The sequence below is a fragment of the Ascaphus truei genome, chromosome 1, assembly GCF_040206685.1.
Source record: "Ascaphus truei isolate aAscTru1 chromosome 1, aAscTru1.hap1, whole genome shotgun sequence".
In the NCBI taxonomy this organism is placed as follows: Eukaryota; Metazoa; Chordata; class Amphibia; order Anura; family Ascaphidae; genus Ascaphus; species Ascaphus truei.
Window position 1 is genome coordinate 52,106,878 of NC_134483.1, and position 22,852 is coordinate 52,129,729.

The 22,852-nt window shown below is 49.3% G+C and overlaps 1 protein-coding gene across 3 annotated transcripts in view; it reads left to right on the forward strand.

The window, feature by feature from the left end:
* Positions 1 to 22,852, forward strand: part of SPEF2 (sperm flagellar 2) — a 245,736-nt gene that overhangs the window by 40,715 nt on the left and 182,169 nt on the right. For all 3 annotated transcript variants that reach the window (XM_075588085.1, XM_075588094.1, XM_075588104.1), the window contains exons 4-7: positions 2,046 to 2,216; positions 4,060 to 4,200; positions 4,396 to 4,475; positions 12,268 to 12,457. In XM_075588085.1, coding sequence (XP_075444200.1) covers positions 2,046 to 2,216; positions 4,060 to 4,200; positions 4,396 to 4,475; positions 12,268 to 12,457 — 582 coding nt within the window. The remainder of the gene's footprint in view (positions 1 to 2,045; positions 2,217 to 4,059; positions 4,201 to 4,395; positions 4,476 to 12,267; positions 12,458 to 22,852) is intronic.

Genomic DNA, 22,852 nt, shown 5'->3' on the forward strand with positions numbered 1-22,852 from the left:
AGAGAAGAAAAAGATATACCCCACTCAGAATTTTTTAGGTACCTCCAGCTTCGAGCATTTTATAACAAATTTGCCCCATACCCCCCCCTGACGTCATTCGAAAAGCTCTGTCTGGCAGAGACCGACACAAAGGGACTCACATCACAATTGTACAAGGAAGTAGTTGATTCTGCGAGCTTTAGACAGCAGCCACCGTCATTTAGAACCCAATGGGAAAGAGACCTGGGAGAGACATTAGAAGATGACGAGTGGAACGCTATATATATGGCCACGGCAAAAAGCTCCATATGTACCACACTAAGGGAGAACGCATATAAGGTCCTAATGCGGTGGTACCTCACCCCAATGAAATTAGCCAAGTTCGTGCCTGGATCCTCCTCACTATGCCCCCGGCAGTGCGGAGGATCGGCCAATCTGTTACATATGCTGTGGTCTTGCCCGCGGATCTCCCCACTATGGGAAGAAATTAGACATTGGATACAGAGAGTCTTCGACCTCACTATTCCCCCAGACCCATGGCTATTCCTCTTGAATAGACCACTAACGGGCCTGTCCAAAGCAAACAATAAACTAATAGCACATTTTGCAATAGCCACACGGAGCGAGATAGCAGCACTATGGAAACGCCCCGAAATTCCAAGTATCCCAAAGATTCGAAATCGATTGTGGTTTATCTGCCAGATGGAAAAGTTGACGAGTCTAGTTAACGACACTGGCACCAATTATCTCAAAGTATGGACGCCTTGGCTGGCGCAGACGGATATCCCCGGGGTTGAGAGGAACACAATCTGGCTGTGATAGATGAAGGTGCGTTCTCCTTTAGGAGCGGAAACTCAGCTCACGACGACTACACAGACAAATAGACAGAACGCCTACAGAGGTGTTAAACGGGAGAGGACGCAACCCACAAAGAACCTTACTAGGAGCGGTGAAGAGACCTAGCACGAGTCGATGCTCCTCTTCCGGCCGCGCCACCCCTTTACCCCCATCCTACCCACCTCCTTTTTTTTTTTTTTTTTTTTTTTTTATTATTTTTTTTCTTTTTTCTTTATTGATTTTGTGTTTGTCAATTTGAATCAATCGTACTATGTGAATTATGTTATTATCTTTATTGCTAGTCTACCCAAAACAATCCGGTCGAGTAGGGCCCGAAAAACCGGGATATGTCTCACAAGCTGACATACGGTACTGTCTATAGCGGAGATTAACACTAAAAATGAATGTTATGTATACTGTATTCTGTATCACTTGTTTGGAAAAATGCAATAAAATTTAAGTTACAAAAAAAAAAGTTATGCAAATTTGTAGTATGGGAATACTCCCTCTTGCTTAACATTTGGACACTGTCTTGTTTTAATGTTTTGGTGGAGAGCAGAGAATGTTTATTCCCAGAAAGTTACAGTAATTCATACATTTTGGATTAAGTTCCATACATTTCTAGGGCTCTTTTGTTTAGCTGAAACGGCCCATTCAAAAATGAATGCATTAAAAGCAAGTTACTGTGGCAATACATATTACAACTCACAAAATTGAAAGCTTTCTGTACACAGTAAGATGAAGAAACAGCTGTGTTTTTGTCACTCCTAGGACCAATTTGTATTAATGGCAGTGGCATGTTTTAATCTGAGCAATTGAGTCCTTTTTAACCAAAATCTGACACCTACAATTTTTTTCAAAGCTTGTGTGTAAACCACCTATTTTTGGCTTAGGAACCCTATAATTATATTGTGAAATTCTGCGGAAATTCCAACCCTCTCTAATAGCGCGTCTGAGATCAGATGCATTGTAAGGAACCCCAACCCTCTCTAATAGCACATTTGAGATCAGATGCATTGTAAATTCTTCTGTATTTGGTACAATTTTCAAATTACCTGAAAATTGCAGGGAACCCTTTAGGGGGATGCCTGGGGAACCCAAGGGTTCCTTGGAACCACTGTTGAAAAACATTGTTGTAAACGCAGTGAACTGACACTTGAAAGGGCGTTAATTTCCTCTGGCTTCTCTCTTTTGCTTGATGTAACTGTGTGTTTGATTTTTTTGTTTAGCGTTTGAAGGTCATGCTACCACGCCAGAGCGATATAAATCTGCAGCACGTGACGGAGCAATTTGATTTGAAAACCAAAGAGATGGATGAAAAAATAGCTAGGATACAAAATGACGAGCTAATGAAAATACAGAAAGTTCAAGAGGAGCTGAGACTTCAAGATATTGAAAAGGTGTTATTTACTTACTAAACCCATTATGCCACAGGCAACATGAGCCAAAGTTAACTATTGTGTCTTGTTTGACATACTGTAGAGTTGTCATTTTTCCTTTTTTTTTGTATTGATTACATTACTATTTCCCTTGTATGGTCAATCCTACTCTCACCATGTTTTATGATATGTTCAGGGTTGCCACCAGAAGTTTTTTTTTGCACATTTGGGATAGTTATTTCTAGCGTTATAAATCCGCATGGCTTGAGGTTTAGGCTATCTGATGTTCATTTTCCAATAAATCGGGAACACCGTAGGGCAGGACCACAGACGGCGTACCCAGGGCCCAGGACTAGAGTCTTTACCCAGGCCCCTGGTTGTTGAGCAGAGTTTAGGTGTCTGCTTCCCCCCTGTTGGTGGCCCTGCTAGCCCCCTTTCTCACACTCTCTCCCCCCTCTCTCCTACTATACCTTTCTCTCTCTTCCTCTCTCACCCCCTCTCTTTCCCTCCCCTCTCTCACTTGGTCCCTCTCTCTCCTCATTCCACCCCTCTCACTCCCTCCCTCCCTCCCACTCTACTGTTCTCTCTCTCTCTCTCACTCACTCCCCCCTCTCACTCTACTGTTCTCTTCCTCTCTCTCTTCCTCTCTCTCTCTCTTCCTCTCTCTCTCTCTTCCTCTCTCTCTCTCTTCCTCCCTCTCTCTCTCTCTTCCTCTCTCTCTCCCTCTCTCTCTCCTCTCTCCCTCTCTCTCTCCTCTCTCCCTCTCTCTCTCCTCTCTCCATCTCTCTCTCTCTCCTCTCTCTCCTCTCTCTCCTCTCTCTCTCTCCCTCTTCCTCTCTCTCTCTTCCTCTCTCTCTCACTTTTCTCTCTTTCCTTCATCCCCTTCCCTATTCTTCACTCTCTCTCCCTCTTACTATCTCACTCTTCCCTCTCTTTCTCCTCCCTCTTTCTCACTCTCCTCACACTTCTATCCTCTCTCCCTCGCCTCTCTCACATTCCCCTCGCCCACTCTCTTTCTTCACCGCCGCTCTCCTACTCTTCCCAACCTCTCTCTCCTACTCTTCCCCACTCTCTCACTCTCCACCTCTCTCTCCTTATTCCCTCCCTTACTCTACCACCTCTCTCATCATCTCTTACCTTCCCCCTCTATTGCACTCTCTCTCACACTCTCTTCTCTCTCTCAATCTCTTTCCCCTCCCTCTCTCTTACCCCCCTCTTTTACACTCCTCCCCCCCTGTCACCTACTCTTTCCCCCCTCTCTATCACTCTTCCCCTCTATCTCACGTTTCTTCTCCTCTCTCTTTCATGCTTCTTCCCTCTCTCACTCCCCCCTCTCTCTCACTCCTCCTCTCTCTCTCCCGCCCCCTCTCCCTCCCTCTCTCTCCCGCCCCCTCTCCCTCCCTCTCTCTCCCGCCCCCTCTCCCTCCCTCTCTCTCCCGCCCCCTCTCCATCCCTGTCCCTCTCTCTCTCTCCCGCCCCCTCTCTCTCACTCACTCTCCCCTCTCTCTCTGCTTCCCTATATCTATATCTATCTCAGTCTCTTTCTCCTCCGTCTCTCTCTCTCTCTTTGCCCCCTCCCACTCCACTCCCCTGCTCGGGTCTTACCTCTGAAGCGGGGGTCCGGGCATATCCAGGCGGCTAGTACCACAAGATGGGGACCGGCTCAGGACAGGTCAGGAGGGTAGGTAAGCTACAACTAGAAAAATCTCAAATTAACACACAAGTTGATTTTGCAGATATTTTACACCTTGGGGTATGTTCTTAAAACATGTTTTTCTAATACAGTAGGAAGGGGCTTATCACTTTTTAAATAGTAAACAGTGATGTATTTTCATGTAACTTTAGATAACTTGTTTTCCATTAGCTTCGGCGAGCGAGGAGGAGACAGAATGAAATAATGGCACGAATTCAGGCAGCAATCGTTCAAATTCCCAAACCACCCACAAACCGCACATTAAAAGCTGTGGAAGCACAAAAGATGCTAAAAAAGAAAAAAGAAGCAGAGGTTAGTTTCATGTACAAATTAACCATACATGTTGCATGTGTCAACTCAAACATGTTACTGTTATACAAATAGCAGAAGTCTTAAAATTCCCACCACCATTCAAGAGGACATTCATTCTATAAGCTAGTTAGCGACGTATGTAGATAAAATTAGGAGCCAAGTGCTAAATCCCTCACAAAATATTCTGTATTATAGGAGGTTTACACAGAAATAACAAGGTTTGAAGAAGCAGCGAAGAGAAACGGCTCATCTAGCGGTATGACACTACCTGCCAGGTGAGCCTGCCGCACTATTAACATAGCTTGTACTGTACAGTACACGGTTAGTTTACAACATTACTTTTACTTTTTCAAATATGTGTTGTTCTTCAACCGTTTGTTCCAGTAAATTATTTTTGTGCTTTACGCTCTTGTTCTGAGTGGGTTTAACCATATATTTCTGAATATTCTTTTGCTATCCCTGCGCTCCACTCTTTATCTCTCTCTAATAACTCACGCACACGATATAACTCCTCACTGTGCACGTGCTATCCCAAATCTCCACGAACGTTGGAATGACATAAAACACAAATTAGTTAAGGATGGGAGAAGGAGCGACTCAGTAAGTAAAGACACTGACTCTGGCACTGAGTTTGACCTTAGGCAAGTCACTTTATCTCCCTGTGCCTCAGGCACCAAAAACATAAATTGTAAGCTCAACCGGGCAGGGACTGTGTCTGGAAAATGTCTCTGTAATGCGCTACGTAAAACTAGGAGTGCTATACAAGAACAAATTATTATTGTCTATATCTATATAATCGAAAATCTTGTTTGAGAGTGTCTGGAGACCATTTGATTGGTCCGTCGATCCGCCCGCCCTCCCACGGCTCTCATTGGCCGGTGTCTGCCCCCCCGTGTCCCACCCCCACCCACGGCTCTCATTGGCCCCCCCAGAACACGCTCTCTCCTCCCACAGGCCGCTCCCTTCCCGGGCTTTCACCCTCCTAACAGCTCTCACCTCCCCACGGCTCTCACCTCCGATAGGCCACTCCCTCTCCCCGGCTCGCAACCTTCCCCGGTGCTCTCCTCCCTCACCTGGCACTCTCCTCCCTCACCCGGCGCTCTCCTCCCTCACCCGGCACTCTCCTCCCTCACCCGGCGCTCTCCTCCCTCACCCGGCGCTCTCCTCCCTCACCCGGCGCTCTCCTCCCTCACCCGGCGCTCTCCTCCCTCACCCGGCGCTCTCCTCCCTCACCTGGCGCTCTCCTCCCTCATCCGGCGCTCTACTCCCTCACACACCGCTCTCCTCCCTCACCCGGCGCTCTCCTCTCTCACCCGGCGCTCTCCTCCCTCACCCGGCGCTCTCCTCCCTCACCCGGCGCTCTCCTCCCTCACACACTGCTCCCTTCCCCGGCGCTCTCCCTCACCCGGCGCTCTCCCTCACCCGGCGCTCTCCTCCCTCACCCGGCGGCTCTCCCCTCACATAGGCCGCTCCCCCAGCTCCCCATTCCCGAGAGCGCTCCTCTGGCTCTGTCCGCCTCTCCCGTGAAAGGCGTAGCACCTCCTCACCGGAGCGTCTCAGCCTCTCCGGGGGTCACGGACACCGCTGAGGAGCTCGCCGAGGTGGAGGAGGAGTGCGGCCGGTACCCGGAGGAAGAGGAGGAGCGCGGCCGGGTGCAAGGTGAGTAAACGCAGGGGAATGGGTTATTTAACGCGTCTCTGACTCCCCCTGCCCTCCCCCTGCCCTTTGCCCCCTGCCCTCCCTCCCCCTGCCCTTTGCCCCCTGCCCTCCCTCCCCCTGCCTTTTGCCCCCTGCCCTCCCTGCCCTTTGCCCTCCCTGCCCTTTGCCACCCATCCCTCCCTGCCCTTTGCCCCCCGTCCCTCCCTGCCCTTTGCCCTCTTGCCCCCCTGCCCTTTGCCCCCCCCGCCCTTTGACCCCACCCCTCCCTGCCATTTGACCTTTGCCCCTTTGACCCCCCTGCCCTGCCCTTTGACCACCCCGCCCTTTGCCCTCCCTTCCCTTTGCCCCCCTGCCCTTTGCCCCCCTGCCCTTTGCTGCCCTGCCCTTTGCCCCCCCTTCCCTTCCATTTGCCCCCTTCCCTTCCCTTTGCCCCCCTACCCTTCCCTTTGCCCCTCCTTCCCTGCCCTTTGCCCCCTTCCCTGCCCTTTGTCCCCCTCTTCCCTGCCCTTTGCCCTCCCTGCCCTCTGCCCCCCCCGCTCCTTGCCCCCCCACCCTTCTACGCCCCTTGCCCCCCGCCCTTCTATGCCCCTTGGCCCCCCGCCCTTCTACGCCCCTTGGCCCACCCCGCCCTTCTACGCCCCTTGCCCCCCCCGCCCTTCTATGCCCCTTGCCCCCCCGCCCTTCCACTCCCCCCCCGCCCTTCCACTCCCCCCTCTTCCCTTTGCCCCCCTGCCCTTTGCCCCCCTGCCCTTTGCCCCCCCTGCCCTTTGCCCCCCTGCCCTTTGCCCCCCCTGCCCTTTGCCCCCTGCCATTTGCCCCCCTGCCCTTTGCCCCCTTCCCTTTGCCCCCCTTCCCTGCCCTTTGCCCCCCCTGCCCTTTGCCCTCCCTGCCCTTTGCCCTCCCTGCCCTTTGCCTGCCCTCTGCCCTCCCTGCCCTTTGCCTGCCCTCCGCCCTCCCTGCCCCCCCGCCCCTTGCCCCCCCCCGCCCCTTTCCCCCCCCCTGCCCCTTGTCCCCCGCCCCTTGGTCCCCCACCCTTCTACGCTCCTTGCCCCCCCCGCCCCTTCCCCACCCCCCTGCCCTTCCACTCCCCCCCCTGCCTTCCACTCCCCCCCCTGCCCTTCCACTCCATGCCCCCTGCCCTTCCACGCCCGGGCAACGCCGGGTATATCAGCTAGTTATTATTATTATGATGACATCTCTGAATAAAAGTATTGGTGTGTATATATATTATATATATATAATTTAGTGGATACAAGAAGGGTTTATGATAATCAAAAAAAACATAAACTGCATTTATAAAAAAAGAAGAAATCTAATAATTTAAAGCTGCAGTTACCCTACTCCGCTTCCCCGTTCCTCCCCCCACCTGGAGATGATTCCTGGTAAAGTTACCAGTTTTAAATATCCCCAGGGGAAACAAAATGTCTGCCAAATATCACGTCAATATGAAGCTGCAACATCATCAGTGTGGCTTCCTATTGCACAGTCATTTAACCCCCCTTTAAAAAGCAGGAAGTAATACCGGTAACTTCACTGGTAAATATCTGAAAATAGTGGTGTTCAGCTCTGGAAGGCCCCGGGTCCAATCCTTTCAAATAAGGTGCAGGAGATGTTGATCTGACGGCTTCTTGGAGTCAAATGAGACGTGACAGGCCTTATATGAGGCCTGTGACGTCACATTTGACTGACAAATGGTAAATCACCAATCCGATCGGTGGATGAACCACGTGATGGCTTTCTTTTTTTTTAATGATGTGACATCATCTTAAAGCGAGGGAAGCGAGCCAATCAGGTAGTATATGCTTCCGTCCCTTTATGATTGCGTTCAATTCAGCAAAAAAAAAAATGGAAGCTATCACATGGTACATCCACCAAATGGATTGGTTGTTGTACCATTTGATGCCTTTATCCCTTTCTCTCTCTCCCCATCCTCCCTTTCTCCCCATCCTCCCTTTCTCTCTCCCCTATCCTCGCTTTCCCGTCGCCCCCCCTTTCCATCTCTTTCTCTTCCCATCCCCCTTCTCTCTCTCCTCTACCCATACCCTCTCTTTCTCAACCCATCCCCTCTCTCTCTCGCCCTATCCCCACTCTCTCGCCCCATCCCCTCTCTCACCCCCCATTACCTCTCTATCTCGTACCTTACCCCCTCTCTCTCCCCCACCTCTATCTCCCTCCATCCCATTTCTCTCCCTCCCCCCTGCATTTTTACACCCCCTCTTCCTTCATTTTTACACCCCCCACCCCCCTCCGATTTTACACCCCTCTCTTACCCTGAATAGCAGTGTCCACGCTGTGCAGGGACATCACGTGGATGCTGCAGCAGTAACACAGCGAAGGCATGTCAGGCCTTACTATTGGCCCTACAAACCTTGCGACTGATCCTGTTCTGCGGCTGGACACAAGTGGTCTGTAAGAGACATGTACAGTAGTAAGAGTAGACAGAATCAGTCACTCTCCCTGCATCTAACAGGCGATCGCACGGATTTAATTTTAATAACATCGTATTGAAGTAGGGCGTCCCAAGAGTCGAACCGCATTAATTTCAACCCCCTGCTTCCCAAATTACAGGCCCTGTCTAGGGTGCCGGTATCTCCGCCATGTTTATCTTCCACGTTACGGCCCACGTGATCAGGACATTTAAACAATGCAGAAAGATACTGGCACCTCATACTGGGACCTATAACTTGGGAAGCAGGGAGTTCTCGGAGCTGAAATTAATGCAGTTCAGCTCCGGAGACCTCCTGCTTCAATACGATGTTATTAAAATAAAAGCAGCATCATTGCCTTATGTTAATAAGGGGTTAAACCAGAGTACCTGTTTTTTTTGGGGTAGAGGCGGTTGGCGAAGAGGGTTGTTTCCGCAGGGTTTTTAGTTAGGCCTACTGGGAAGGTTGTGGGAGGGGTTAACCCCTTCATTACCTTAGTGGTAGTAACCGCTATGGTAATGAAATTGTTAACCCCTCCCACTTCCCACCCGAGAGGCCTAACCACCCACCCCGGGGCAACTACCCCTTTCACCCACGCCCTCTACCCCCAATACACATTAAAATACAATACAGACACCAATACTAGCCAGTACACCGATTGATTGCAAGTGTGGTTACCTATGCCCTCAATGGGAGCAAAGATAACCCAAATGACAATGAATGGGCACCCTACTACCCACCCCCTCTACCCCTAACAGTTCGCGCCCCCCACATAACACATACTGTACAGAAATTGGCAAAATCACTATTATCCAGATCTGGATAATAGCGCATATAGCCATTAAAAAATTAAACATAACCAAAACATTACCCAGCCAGCATATAGTAAATAAAAGATGTATTTACACCTGCTATGATGAATGCCATCCTCATCCTCCTTGTCTTCAGTGGGCACCGATAGTTTTTTATTTGACTAACTACTGTCCTGTAACCCCTTAATCCCCTTAGAGGTTATTAACCGTTATGGTAATTAAGGGGTTAAACCCCCCTCCCGCTTAACCACCCTCTCAGGGTGCAACTACTCCCACCCCACCAACCCCCTCTACCCATTAATTGTCACAGTGGTAAACTATGCCCTCAATATGGGCATGGATTGCCACAATGGCAATGAATGGGCAACCTAAACATTTTAAAGAATCACAAAATAAAATACATTTAAATAAAACCAAACATTTGCCAAAAAACGCATTGATTGTAAATGTGGTTATCTATACCCTGAAAGGGGCATAGGTAAACACCTTGCCAGTCAAAGGGCATCCTAAAACAAACACAATTAAATCCAATCAATGTGTTGCATACCTTTTGCCGAGATGAACATTCACCTTCATACAAATGCAGCACCAACTCTTGCCCCATGACGTAATGATCCCTATCAGCATGATTCGAAGAAGTCCTTGATCCTCAGTTGCTTGAAGAAGAGTATCCGGTAAGTAGTTCTTCCTTATCTTCATCCTTTTCTTCTCCAACAGGGGCAGGAGATGTTTACTCGACTGCTTCTTAGAGTCAAATGAGATGTGACAGGCCTTATAAAAGGTCTGCGATATCACATTTAACTGACAAATGGTACATCACCAATCTGATCAGTGGATGTACCATGTGATGGCTCTCTTTTTTTTTTTTTTTCTGATGTGACACCATCCTAAATGGAAGGAAGCTAGTCAATCAGGTAGCATGCGTCCTTCCCTTTTTGATGACACAAAAAAGGAAAAGCATCACATGGTACATCCATCAATCCGATTTTAATTTTTTTGCTGAAGTGACGTGATCCTAAAGGGAGGGATGCAAATGCTACCTCAGGAGTGTGCAAACTTATCAGTCTGCGCCCCCCCCTGCCTGCTCCCTCCCTGCTCGCGCGCCCCCTTTACCTTGGCTCCGGCATCAAATGACGCCGTGGGGTCACACTGTTTGAAGCCACATTGCCCAAAGCCAAGCTAAGGGAATTTACAGAGGCCTCGCGCGATCCCCCAGCATTTAATTTAAATGCCTTGGGAAAGAGCGTGGGGCCTCTGTAACTGCCGCGTCACCATGGGAGAATCTCACGCTCCCGTTGGGGGATGCGCACCCCTGTGCTACCTGATTGGCTGTTTTCCCTCCCTTTAAGATGACGTCACATCATTTAAAAAAAAAAAAGGAAGCCATCACATGGTGCATCCACCAATTGGCTATGTGATGTACCATTTGTATTGTATTGTATTTTATGTCTTTATTTATATGGCGCCATTAGTGTACATAGCGCTTCACAGTAGTAATAATTTGTAATTTGTCAGTCAAATGTGACATCACAGGCCTTATATAAGGCCTGTCACGTCTCATTTGACCCCCAAGAAAGTCCTTGGATCAACATCTCCTGCACCTGTTGGAGAAGAAAAAAGAAAAGGATAAAGAAAAGAAAGACTAAAGAACTCCTCCTCAAGTAACCGAGGATCATGTACTTCTTCGCATCATGCTGTTGAGGATCATTGTGTCGTGGGGCACGAGTTGGTGCAGTAGTTGGATGAGGAGGGTGAATTTTCATCCCGGCAAAGATAAGAAACACATTGATTGTATTGTATTTAATTGTATATTTTTTTGTAACATGCCCATTGACTGACAATGTGTTGATATGTGCCCATTTGAGTGTATAGATGAGCACAGTGACAATCAATGCAATTTTGGCAAATGTCTGTTTTTATTTAATTGTTATGTATTTTATTTTTTTAGATGTTTTTTTTTTAATGTTGCCCATTCATTGCCATTGTGGCAATCCATGCCCATATTGTGGGCATGGTTTACCAGTTTGACAATCAATGGGTAGAGGGGGAGGGGGTAATTTCCCTGGGGAGGGTGGTTAGGCCTCCCAGGTGGGTAGCAGGAGGGCGATTAACCCCTTAATTACCACAGCGGTTAATAACCGCTACAGTGATTATGGGGTTACAGGTCAGTAATTCGTTTTCTTTACTGTCGGTGCCCAGTGGAGACGAGAAGAAATAGGACAGCCATCATACTGGCAGGGGTAAGTACAACTTTTATTTACAACAGTATATGCTGGCTGTTTAATTTTTTGGTAATGTTTTATTTTTTAATGGCCAAATGTGCTATTATCCAGATTTGTATAATAGGGATTTTGCCCATTACTGTACTTTATGTGTTAGGATAGAGGGAGGGGGTTGTTGGGGCTAGGGAGGGGTGGGTAGATGTGTGCCTATTCATTGCCATTGGGGTTATCTTTGCTCCCATTGAGGAGTAACCACACTGACAATCAATGGATGTAGTAACCGCTAAGGTAATGAAGGGGTTAACCCCTCCTGCAACCTTCCCGGTAGGACTATCCATCCACACTAGGACAACTACCCCCTTCATCCACCCACTCTACCACCAATAAACCAGGTTCTCTGACTTAACCCCTTCATTGTCTTAGCAGCTAGCCACTAAGGTAATGAAGCTGCTTTTCTTTTCTTTTCTAAAAGTTACTGCATACCAGGCACCCCATACCAGGGCCTGTATCTTGGGAAGTAGGGGTCCTCGAGGCTGAATTTAATGTGTTTCAGCTCCGCAGACCCCCTTCTTCAATACTGTGTTATCAAAATAAAATAAAAGCCACGCGATCGCTTGTTAGAAGCGCACAGGTAGAGTGACCGATTCAATCTATTCTTAATGCGCGTCTCTTCCAGACTGGGTCAGTCCGGTTGGACTCACAAAGCGGGAGTCCCATTCAGAAGCAGGGACCCCCGCTTTGTTTATCCTGATCGGCCATTAGTCTCCTTAATTGCACTCCACACACACAGGAATGAAAAACGTGCCCATAGTGGAATTCGTGAGGGCAGTGCAACCGACCATAAGCCTGCATCTGTATGTTTAACACCCATGGCGTACCTTCACTGCATGGGCTCGCTGTATATAATTACTTTTTTATTAAATAAATAATGATATAAACTTTTTATAGGAGTCCCACATTTCAGAGATTAAGGACAACAGTCAGCATTGGCACCGCTTTCTTAAAAATGGATTCTACTGACAATTACATAAGGAAAATTCAGAAACGTTTGGAAGAAGATACCAGAGCACGTGAGCAACGGGAAAAAAGACGTCGCAGAATCTTAATGGAACAACTTGTTGCACATGGGGCACAAGAGGTAAGAGAAATGTCACAGGCTGAAATGTTATGTAATATTATTACATCTTGTAGCCCCTATAGGTAATAGATCAGGTTGTTCTGCTTTGGTTAATTTAATAGCAAAATAAAACAAAACAAAAAAAATTGCACAATAATGTAGATGGCACTGTATTAAGCTCGCAGAAAGTGTATTTAGATTCACAGGAAAAAATCGAACATTTATTACTTCTTTTTATACAGTGGTGAGAATCAGCACGCCCAAGGTAAGTAGAAAATAAAGTCAGGGTGTAGGGAACCCAAAGAGACCCCTAAAACCCTAAGTATATATCCTATCAAACCTTCCTCCAAATAACATATGGATAAACACTTGTGCTCAAAAAGGAACACACCATAAATACCTGGGAGATATGCTAATGGTATATGCAAAGTATATTTAAATTACCCACACCCCCTAAATGATTTCCATAAGACCTATTCTGACAAGCCTACGGCCTCTTGTGATGAAGGGGTTTTGGTGTCAGGCCCAACAGGATCAGAACCCACAATCTCTGTTATTCAGTGCAGCAGCTCTAGCATTGAACTATTTCAGATGATGGATAACTCCACTGACTAAGCATTTTTCAGTGGTTCACAACTTCAGTCCTCAAGAACCACTAACAGTGTAGGTTTGGACTTCCAGGGAGGCGGCCGGGCAAGATGGCCACTATACATGCAGGCTCCTGAGGGGAGAGTATTTCTTACCCTCTGCCGCAATCCAGGCATGATCGGGACCCCTTGGAGGCCAAGATTAAAAGGCCAGTACAGACACGAAAGTCTTTGTGAGGAAAAATAAATAAAATAAACAATAACCTTAGAAGCCGAGGCGGCTGCTAAAACCGCGTGGCATGGGACCTATGAACCCGATCTGCGTCCAAAGCAGTGAGAAGATGCCTGCTATTGTTCCGGAGGATGGGAGGCTCGGGCTCCCTATGTGCAGCTGCTGCGGCTGCAGGGAAAGTCCCTTCGGTGCGGGCGATGGCAGAGGAGAGCAGGAGACTCGCGTCTGCATCTGTCTGCTGCGAGGGAGAGTGAGGTAGATCTCCAGAGAGCCCGCAGAGCGTGCTGCAGGAGGAGGGACACCCACATGACAACGGTAAGCCCCTAACTCCTGGAGAGTGGTGGAACACCTCAATGGTAACGCCAACAAGGCCCCCAGGAAAGATTTGTAATTTGGGGGGTATGAAGTTACTAACCAATAAAGGAAGGAAATGGGCAAGGAATATGTGCAGGTGGCTCTACTCTACACTTTTTCTAGTTCCATAATTTAATTTTTATGGTGTAGTACCCAAAACTGTAGTCAATGTTCAAGATGTGGTCTTACTAATGCTTCATAGAGGGGCACAATTATGTTTACTTCCCTTCCATCCATTCCACATTTAATTCACATTTGGGCACTATCACTAAGCCTACTGTCTACAAGCACTCCTAAAATCCTTTCCCATCAAGAATTCACCTAATGTTTCCCCATTTGATTTCTACTGTAAGTCACATGTTTACTTGTGTGTCCCAAATGCATAACTTTACATTTATCTGTATTAAACCTCGTTTAGCATTTACCTGCCCAAATTTCCAGTCTATTCAAGTCCTTCTGGAGAGAAATTACATCCTGCTCTGATTTTACTACCTTACACAATTTAGTATCATCAGAAAAGATGGAGACTTTGCTCTTTATGCCAACTTCAAGGTCATTAGTAGATAAGTTAAAAAGCAAGGGTCCCAGTACCGATCCTGGAGGTACTGTATTCCATTCACAACTTTAACCCAACCTGAAAAAGCTCCATTTGCGACAACTCTCCTTCAACTAGTTTTCAATTCAGGTGCAAATATTTTTACTGAGTCCAATTTGCTTTACTTTGTACACTAACCTCTTGTGTGGAACCGTATCAAAAGCCTTTGCAAAATCTAAGTAGACCACATCACCTGCATTACCCTGGTCTAAATTCCTACTTACCTCCTCAAAGAAACTAATAAGGTTAGTTTGTCATGATCTACTGCACCGACACACTTTATTCGAGCAAATACCCAGAATGTACCTGGCAGATACCTGGAATGCGCCGCTCCTCACCTCTGACAAGCCCCGTTGTGTTTGCCTTCCCAGCCTGGGTTCATGCCTGGCTGACGGGCGGCTGATCTGTTAAATGATAATGATTAGGATTTAATAGGCTGCAATGCTTCGCGTGTCTACCAGATGGCATAAATTCATGAATTGTAATGCAGTATATATATATATACTGTGCAGTATTGCAGCCAGCGGGAATAAAATGCTTCAATCCCTGCCTGGAAAATAACCCAATGCACTCGGGCAGAAAACAGTCACAAACCTCAATACACCCGGGTATACCTGAATTCGTGGGACTAGCCGAGCTCGAATAAAGTGTGTCGCCAGTGTATCCTTCATAAATCCATGCTGACTATTACTAATAATTTTGTTATCCATTGGGTATTCCTGAATATTATCCAGTACTAAACCTTCAAGTAGCTTCCCCACTGTTGATTATTGGTCTGTAATGCCCAGTTGTGTTAAATATAAGCACCACGCCTGGTTTACGCCAATCTTGTGGTACTGAGCCTGTGGAAATGGAGTCCTTGTATATGAAATGTAATGGTGTCGGTATGTTTTCCTTACCACTTAGATTGTAAGCTCTTTGGGACAGAGACTCCTTTTCTTAATGTTACTTTTATGTCTGAAGCGCTTATTATGTGTTATTTGTATTATTTGTTATCTATATTATTATGTCACGTGTATTACTGATATGTATATATGTGAATATGATAATATGTGTATATGAAGCGCTATATAAAGATATACATACATACATTGTAAATGCCAGCTTTCACTGGCATGTTGGGCTTTTTGAAGCTGAAATAATACTAATTTAACACTAGATGTCAGTACAGTATTTCATAACTGTTAGTTTTACATCCAAAGGCCAAAGCAAAGTATATTTTGAAATTCCAATGTCAACCAGCTTACTGTACTTTGAGCCACTTGTGATGATACATAATAGTGAGAAAGTAAAACCATTGGGCCTTGATAAGCAAAGCCTTAGTAAATCTATTTGAATGCGGATCACTTTGTACTGTGTTCAGACCACTAAAAACAGCATTATTTTTGTGAGTGTAACGGGTTTTCCCCCACCCACTCGCATATAATACTGTGGAGGTGTAGGAACATGCAAGGTTACTCAGGTGTGGTGCATTACCTGTTGGCTCACAGGAGGGCTGAGCTTCAGCCACGGGGAACCTGGGGTACATACATCTTATACATCTCTAGGTGCAACGCCTCCACCTGGGAGGGATCCCAACGGAGTGGGAGGAGGCCCTCACAGGAAACAACCACACAAAGCGAACAAATGTAAAACAGGACTGGCTTTACTGCATAACAAACCGTATCTACATACATCAACACAACCTTCATGCGCCACGGCGGACGCTAACCACACTGGGCGTCACGGCGGACGCTAACCACACTAGGCGTGACGGCGGACGCTACCACCTCTGGCGTCACGGCGGACGCTAACCTCCCACAGAGTGATCCCACCCCGTGTCCTGTAACCCCCACCCAAATGTCTCGCACCCCCAAAGTCAAATACCACTGTGCATGTGTATGTGTGACTGCGCAGCCACTATGTCTGGTGATAGGCCTGGTTGGTGCACGTGAGTTGCAGGTTACCTGCCCGGGCTCCAGCCACGGGTACCGCGATATCACTGGAGATCCGCCCGATCCGACGTTGTCCTCCACACCGCGTTGGGTGAATTCCAGCGCGGATAATATCACCTTAGTCCCAGGGTCTTTGATGGTGTTCTGAGCCCAGAACCCACCTCGCAGGGGCCGCATGGCTTTAGCACTGTGTCCCTGACTAAGCTACCAATAAATGGGGCAGTGTCCCTATCTAGGGCCTGTCCCTATACTCCACAAGCTATTAAGTGGCTCAGGACCTAACTGGGGGCCTGGGTGCTGCTGGCCTAATGCAGAGGGTCACTGACCCCTGCATCCACCTCTTACCCCTAGCTGGTCCGGATCCTGACTGCCTGCGTGGCTGCAAACCCCGCGAAATGTATCCATCTGTTCCTAGGCAAATCCCTCAGCCCTATTGGCTCCCTGGCGTCAGGTGTCTCTGCCCCTAAGCACCCTGGGGGCTGGCAGACTCATCTCGCGCATGCGCGAGCTATCTGGGGCCTCCCGCGCTGTGCTCTACCACTGCGCATGCGCAACAGCCCTAACATGGCGGCGCCCTGCTCCCCGAGCCGCCGGGCCGGTGGCAACGCGATCGCGGCCTTAGCGACGGCCCGATCGCGTCCCCGGCAACCGGCCTGCTCGCCGCTCGCGTCCCTAGCTACCAGGGATCTCTATGCTCGCGCTCCAGCTCTATCCACACGCGCGCTCGCAACTGGGAAGGAGGGGGTGAGTGCGCGAGGGGGGACCTGGCTACACGCGAGGGGGAACCTGGCTACATCCTCCCCCTGGTGAAAACTCCAACGTCCTCGCTTGGACCACATAACTTCCCAACAATGTACACAAATTATATAATAAAAATGCAGTAACTATATAACTTAGCACAGGTAACTCTAAACGAGATTGCATAATTCGTTGAGCATCACAATCACAGACTGTATCTTACTACGAGAACACTGCTGAGTCTCATAATGGGGTGCCCCCATTTGATCGTAAGTGACCCGAGTTGGAGGGTACCGGATTCGTTGGCTCCGACGGAGTTGCTCTTCTGCGACTTCCTCAGGGGAGTAGTACACATAGTCCTGAGGCTCGGCCTCTTCCCTTGAGGGGAGAATTGTCTCTGTACAGTCTCTGTTAGGCACAAAGCTTGGGCTCTGTGGATCCAAAGGCTGGCCTGTTGGTGCCACCTTAGTAGGCATTGGCCTACGGGGCCCTTTACCCGTAGCTCCTTCGGGAGATGCCCCTTCTGCGGGATGGTCCCTTTGAGAGGGTCCTTCCATAGGGTCTTCCGGAGTTTCAGAGTGAGTCTCGTTAGTTACAGTCTCTTGACCCACCTCTGACAGATCGAACTCACCGTTGAGCGGTGTGGCCTGTAGTTCCTCCTCTTCGTCTCCCACTTGGGGAATGGGGAGAAGGTGATTACGATGCCAAACCTTTACCCTGCCATCGGTATCTCTGATGCGATAGACCGGGAGGCCGGGCATCTGTGACTCTACCTCATATACGCCATCTCTCCACCGGTCCGCCAGTTTATGTTTTCCGGGAACTCCCAAATTACGAAGTAACACTGCATCCCCAGGACGTAACTCTCGATACTTGACTTTATTGTCATATCGTCTCTTGTTGCCAGCATTCAGTTTGGCTGTAGACTTCTCAGCCTGTTGGTAAGCTTGTTGCAGACTGTCCTTTAGCCTTTGCACGTACTTGAAATGAGTGGTATTGGGTATCCCATCCGTTGATACTCGAAGACGCACATCTACTGGGAGTCTTGCCTCCCGCCCAAACATGAGGAAGTACGGGGAGAACCCAGTGGACTCATGGCGAGTACAGTTGTACGCGTGTACCAACGTTTCTACGTGACGACTCCATTCTGCTTTCTGCATTCCCTTCAGAGTTCCAAGCATGTCCAACATGGTCCTGTTGAATCGTTCAGGCAAAGCATCTCCTTCGGGGTGGTACGGAGTCGTCCGGGATTTGGCGATGTTCAGCATTTTAAGTAATTCTCGGATCAGAGTACTCTCAAAATCTCGCCCTTGGTCGGAGTGAAGTCGGTTTGGAAGACCGTAATGAACGAAGAACTTTTCCCATAGAACTTTCGCGACCGTGATAGCCTTCTGGTCTTTTGTGGGGAAGGCCTGTGCATAGCGGGTGTAATGGTCCGTGATGACCAGCACATTACCGATTCCTCGACTATCAGGTTCGATACACAGGAAGTCCATACACACCAGGTCCATTGGACCAGAACTCTTAAGATGGGCCATGGGAGCTGCCCGGGTAGGCAACGTCTTGCGTTGAACACACCGGGAACAACGGCGGCAGTGTTGTTCCACAGCTTCCCGCATCTTGGGCCAGAAAAACCGGTCTCGGACTAGTCCAAAAGTCTTCTCTACACCGAGATGCCCGTGTTCGTCGTATAGAGACTTCAACACCATATATCTCAAGTTTTGGGGTAGAACTAGTTGTCGCCTATCAGGGTGGTTATGATATTGGACTACCCTATAGAGCAAACAATTATCTATCTCGAACTTGTCCACCTCACGCATGAGTAACGCGACCAGATCTCGGGGAGCCCTCTTCAACAGAGCGGGGTTCTTTCGCGGAACGGCTTGTCGGATGATGCTGATTACTGGGTCTCTTAATTGATAGTCCACTAAGTCTTTCCATCTTATGACTTTGTCCTGGGTTATGTTCATCCCTGCGGGGTCGCAGTAGGCAGCAGGGATCGCCTGCGACTGGCACCCTAACGAATCGGCAACTCTTAGTTCAGAGAATGCGACCTGATCATTGATGACGGCCGCTATACTACACATTGCTCGCATCCCAGGTCCAGGGATCTCTTCCCATTCATCATCATCAGGGGTAGCACTCAATCCTGGTCGTCGTGATAGAGCATCGGCCCCAATGTTCAGAGGCCCTGGCTTGTACTTCATGGAGAATCGGTAGTTGCATAGTGTCGCCAGCCATCGATGTCCGGCGGCATCCAATTTGGCGGAAGTATTGATGTACGTGAGGGGATTGTTATCGGTCCTTACCTCAAACGTAACACCATAGAGGTAATCATGAAGTTTCTCCGTGATCGCCCATTTAAGAGCCAGGAACTCTAACTTGTGTACCGGATATTTCTGCTCACTGGGTGTCAGACTGCGGCTGACGTAGGCTACAGGCCGAAGACCTTCGGGGTGCTTCTGATGCAGGACAGCACCCAGTCCATTGAGACTGGCATCCACATGCAGGACATACGGTTGTTCTGGGTCAGCATATGCAAGCACTGGTGCTTCAGTCAGACTTTTCTTCAAGTTCAGGAAGGCCCGTTCACACTCAGGCGTCCACTTATCGCCAAACGGTTGACGAGGCGACGTGGCCTTTCTCCCAGTATCTTCAGGGTATATCTTCAGCAAATTGTTCAGGGGTTTAGCTCGACTAGAGTACCCTTCCACGAACCGACGGTAATACCCACAGAAGCCGAGGAAGGACCGCAGTTCCGTGACATTATCGGGACGCGGCCAGTTCACCACAGCTTCTACCTTGGCTGGATCAGTAGCAATCCCCTGGGCAGACACGATGTGTCCCACGTAGGTCACCGAGGTGTGACTTGTCGAGTGATAGCTTCAATCCTTCTTGGCCAAGACGATCTATCACCTTCAGCAGCCTCTCCTCGTGTTCTTCTAAGGTCTTCCCGAAGACAATGATGTCGTCCAGGTAAACCAGACACTCCCGAGGGTTCATGTCCCCTATTGTCCTTTCCATCAGCCGCTGGAAGGTAGCAGGGGCTCCACATATACCTTGGGGCATACGCGTAAACTGGTAGAAGCCCAGGGGACAGACGAAGGCAGTCTTTTCCTGATACTCTTCACTCATGGGCACCTGGTAGTACCCAGATCGCAAATCGAGTACACTAAACCATCGGCTCCCGTTCAGAGCATTCAGGATCTCTTCAATACGAGGGAGATTGTATTGGTCTGGTACCGTACGATTATTCAGCGTTCGATAATCGACGCACAATCTTACAGATCCATTCTTCTTCCTGACTACCACTATGGGTGATGCATAAGGACTCCGCGACTCCGTCAGTATTCCAGCGGTCTTCATCTCCTCCAGTGCATCCCTTACGTCGTCCACATCCCTGGGGGCGATACGACGAGAACGTTCACGGAACGGAGTGGCATCACTCAGCCTAATAGTGTGTTGGGCGCTGCGGCCCACATCCATCTCACGGGTAGAAAATACTGTTCTTCTTTCCCTCAGCTTGGCCGTCAGTCGACCCTTCCACTCAGTGGGCAGAGTCGAGTCTCCGAAGTTGAAGTCCAGGTCGACTTACTGCTCACCTACGGCAGCGGCGTTCACCTGGGGCGCTGTTTCTACCGGGCTGACGGGATATATACTGCCCAGACTTTGTCCTACATCGATGTCCATTGGAAATGGAGAGATGTTGTGAATATACACATGGGTTCGGAGAGGAATTCGGGTCGTCCACTCTCTTACTTCTGGTATTACCCTATATCCTCTCTGGATCTCTTCCTCAGGGTCACTTTCCAGAGAGAACAGATGATCGGTCTCTTCCCGATCCGGATAACAGCACCAGACGGCCAGGCGTTTCACTCCCCCTGGTGAAATGGTCGTCAGTCCGCGTTGACGATTGTAGAGGTCCCCATGACGCTCCAAGGCATATACCCGATGGCACTCCTCTCGTAAGACGGGGTCTAGGAGCGAATCGGCCAGCGGCAGCTCGTTGGTCTCTTTCAAGTAAGCTCGGATTATAGCTTGCACTATGTCCGCATTGGTTCCCAAGATGATGGGGTATTTGCAATGGTCGTGGGGCTCCGGGCATACCATGGCCGCTACCTGCATAGGGTGCTTCTTGCCGGTATTCAGTTGGAGTATGTCCAGCTGGACCCTTGCAATCCCATCGATGGGGTAGTCTTCATTACTCAATCCCCTAACCTTCATATGTTCGGCCGGCCTCAGAGGGCAGTGTTGAAGGTGCTGGTCATAGAACTTGCGATATATTATGGTCACTTGTGACCCGGTGTCCAATAGAGCCGAGGCGTATATCCCTTCTATTACCACGGGCACGATGGCCGCGGGGCCCACTTGACTGCAAGCTTCACCGAGTGAGGCGTCCTCACTGGGGCCAGCGTCAGCAGGGGAATCCGTGGTTCCCTGAGGGGTGTTCACCTCAGGCTCGACGGTCTGGGCTCGGCATACCATCGATCAGGCTGTGCTTCTTCTGTCGGGAGGTTTTTCTTCCGGTTGGTCCTCCTTCTCCGGACAATAGTACGAGATGTGGCCCTTCTTCCCGCAGTTGTAGCAAGATACCTCACGGCGGTCCGGACGACCCTTATACATGGATGAGGACCGCTCAGAACTACGACTTTCCCGAACAGACGACTTGGGGGTCGCTTCCTCCTCTGGTGTGGAGGGTTTCTTACTCTTTGGGGCCGAGGGGGCCACAGGGTCATTCTTGGGGGTAGTTTTGGGTTTCTTTGATTCATGGAAATGGCGCTGCACTTCATGGTCTCTTATGTAATCCATTAGTTCCCCGTATTTAGGGGATACTGCCGCGACCGGGGCGGCCCGCATCATTATAGCTATGTTGTGGTCAGGCAACGACCCCTTGAGTAGCTGTTTGAACCGGTATCGGTCCGCTTCGGCCGCGGAAATGATATGCTTGTCCAGGAGGGTGCCCAGGGACAGCTGTAGGTCACAAACGAAGGCAGATAAATCTTGTCCTTCACGTTGTCGGAGGGCTTTGAATTGAGCCAGTAGCTCATCTTCGTTGTCTTTTCTGGCAAAGGATTTAATTAGCATTTCCACTAGTTCCTGGGCAGTAACTTCTCCTTCCACGCTCCGGTGCGCCCGCACTAACCGAGCGGCGGGGCCTCGGAGGCACTCGACCAGTCTTTGTCTCTTGCTGGCTTCAGAACACGACCACTCCTCTATGATTTGAAGCGTATGGTCCCTCCATGCCTCGATCCCCTCTTCTCCCGTGGGCGTCGGCAGAATCCCAGAGAAAGCCTTGAGTTTCCGGTAGTTCTGTGCTTGCGTCGAAATGGTTACAGCTTCTGCTAGTTGGGAGGCTATCGTGTTCACGTCAAGATTCCCACTAAGGGCCTGACTACTGCTCCCCGTTCCTATGCTAGGCATGGTTGGGGTCCCGCCAGACCGTTGATCAGGGTTGGGTGGGATGAGCGGGCTCCTTGCCCAGCTGGCGGTACCTCCTAATCCGCTTGGGGTGAAAGAGACCCTAGGGGGGTCCACCCGGTGAGGCGTACTGGTCACTCGTTGGCTCGGGTGTAATCCAGTACTAGTGGACGCTTCTTCAGGAGTGTGAGAGTCAGCGTAGATCATGCGGCAGTCCTCTGCGGAGGGCTCGGGTAGGTTTAATACATGGGGGGCCGTTTCTAAGCATATGTCACTCATGGTGAACAGGAGACAGGTGATCCCCCGGCCAGCAACATCCAGTTTATAGTCTATCACCCGGGCGGTGGCCAACCCCGGGCACATTATTACTTGCGTGCGCACTGTAGATAAGTCTGTATCAAGTGCTACCCTGGTCACTGCAACCGCGCGTCTTGGGGATACTTGGTGCGCTAAGGCCCAGGCATGGACATCCTGCGGTGACGGCACGGACATGATGAAAATGAATTGGGCAATTTAGAAAAAAAACGGAACAGGGCACCCCAGGACTTGCTCTCAGCA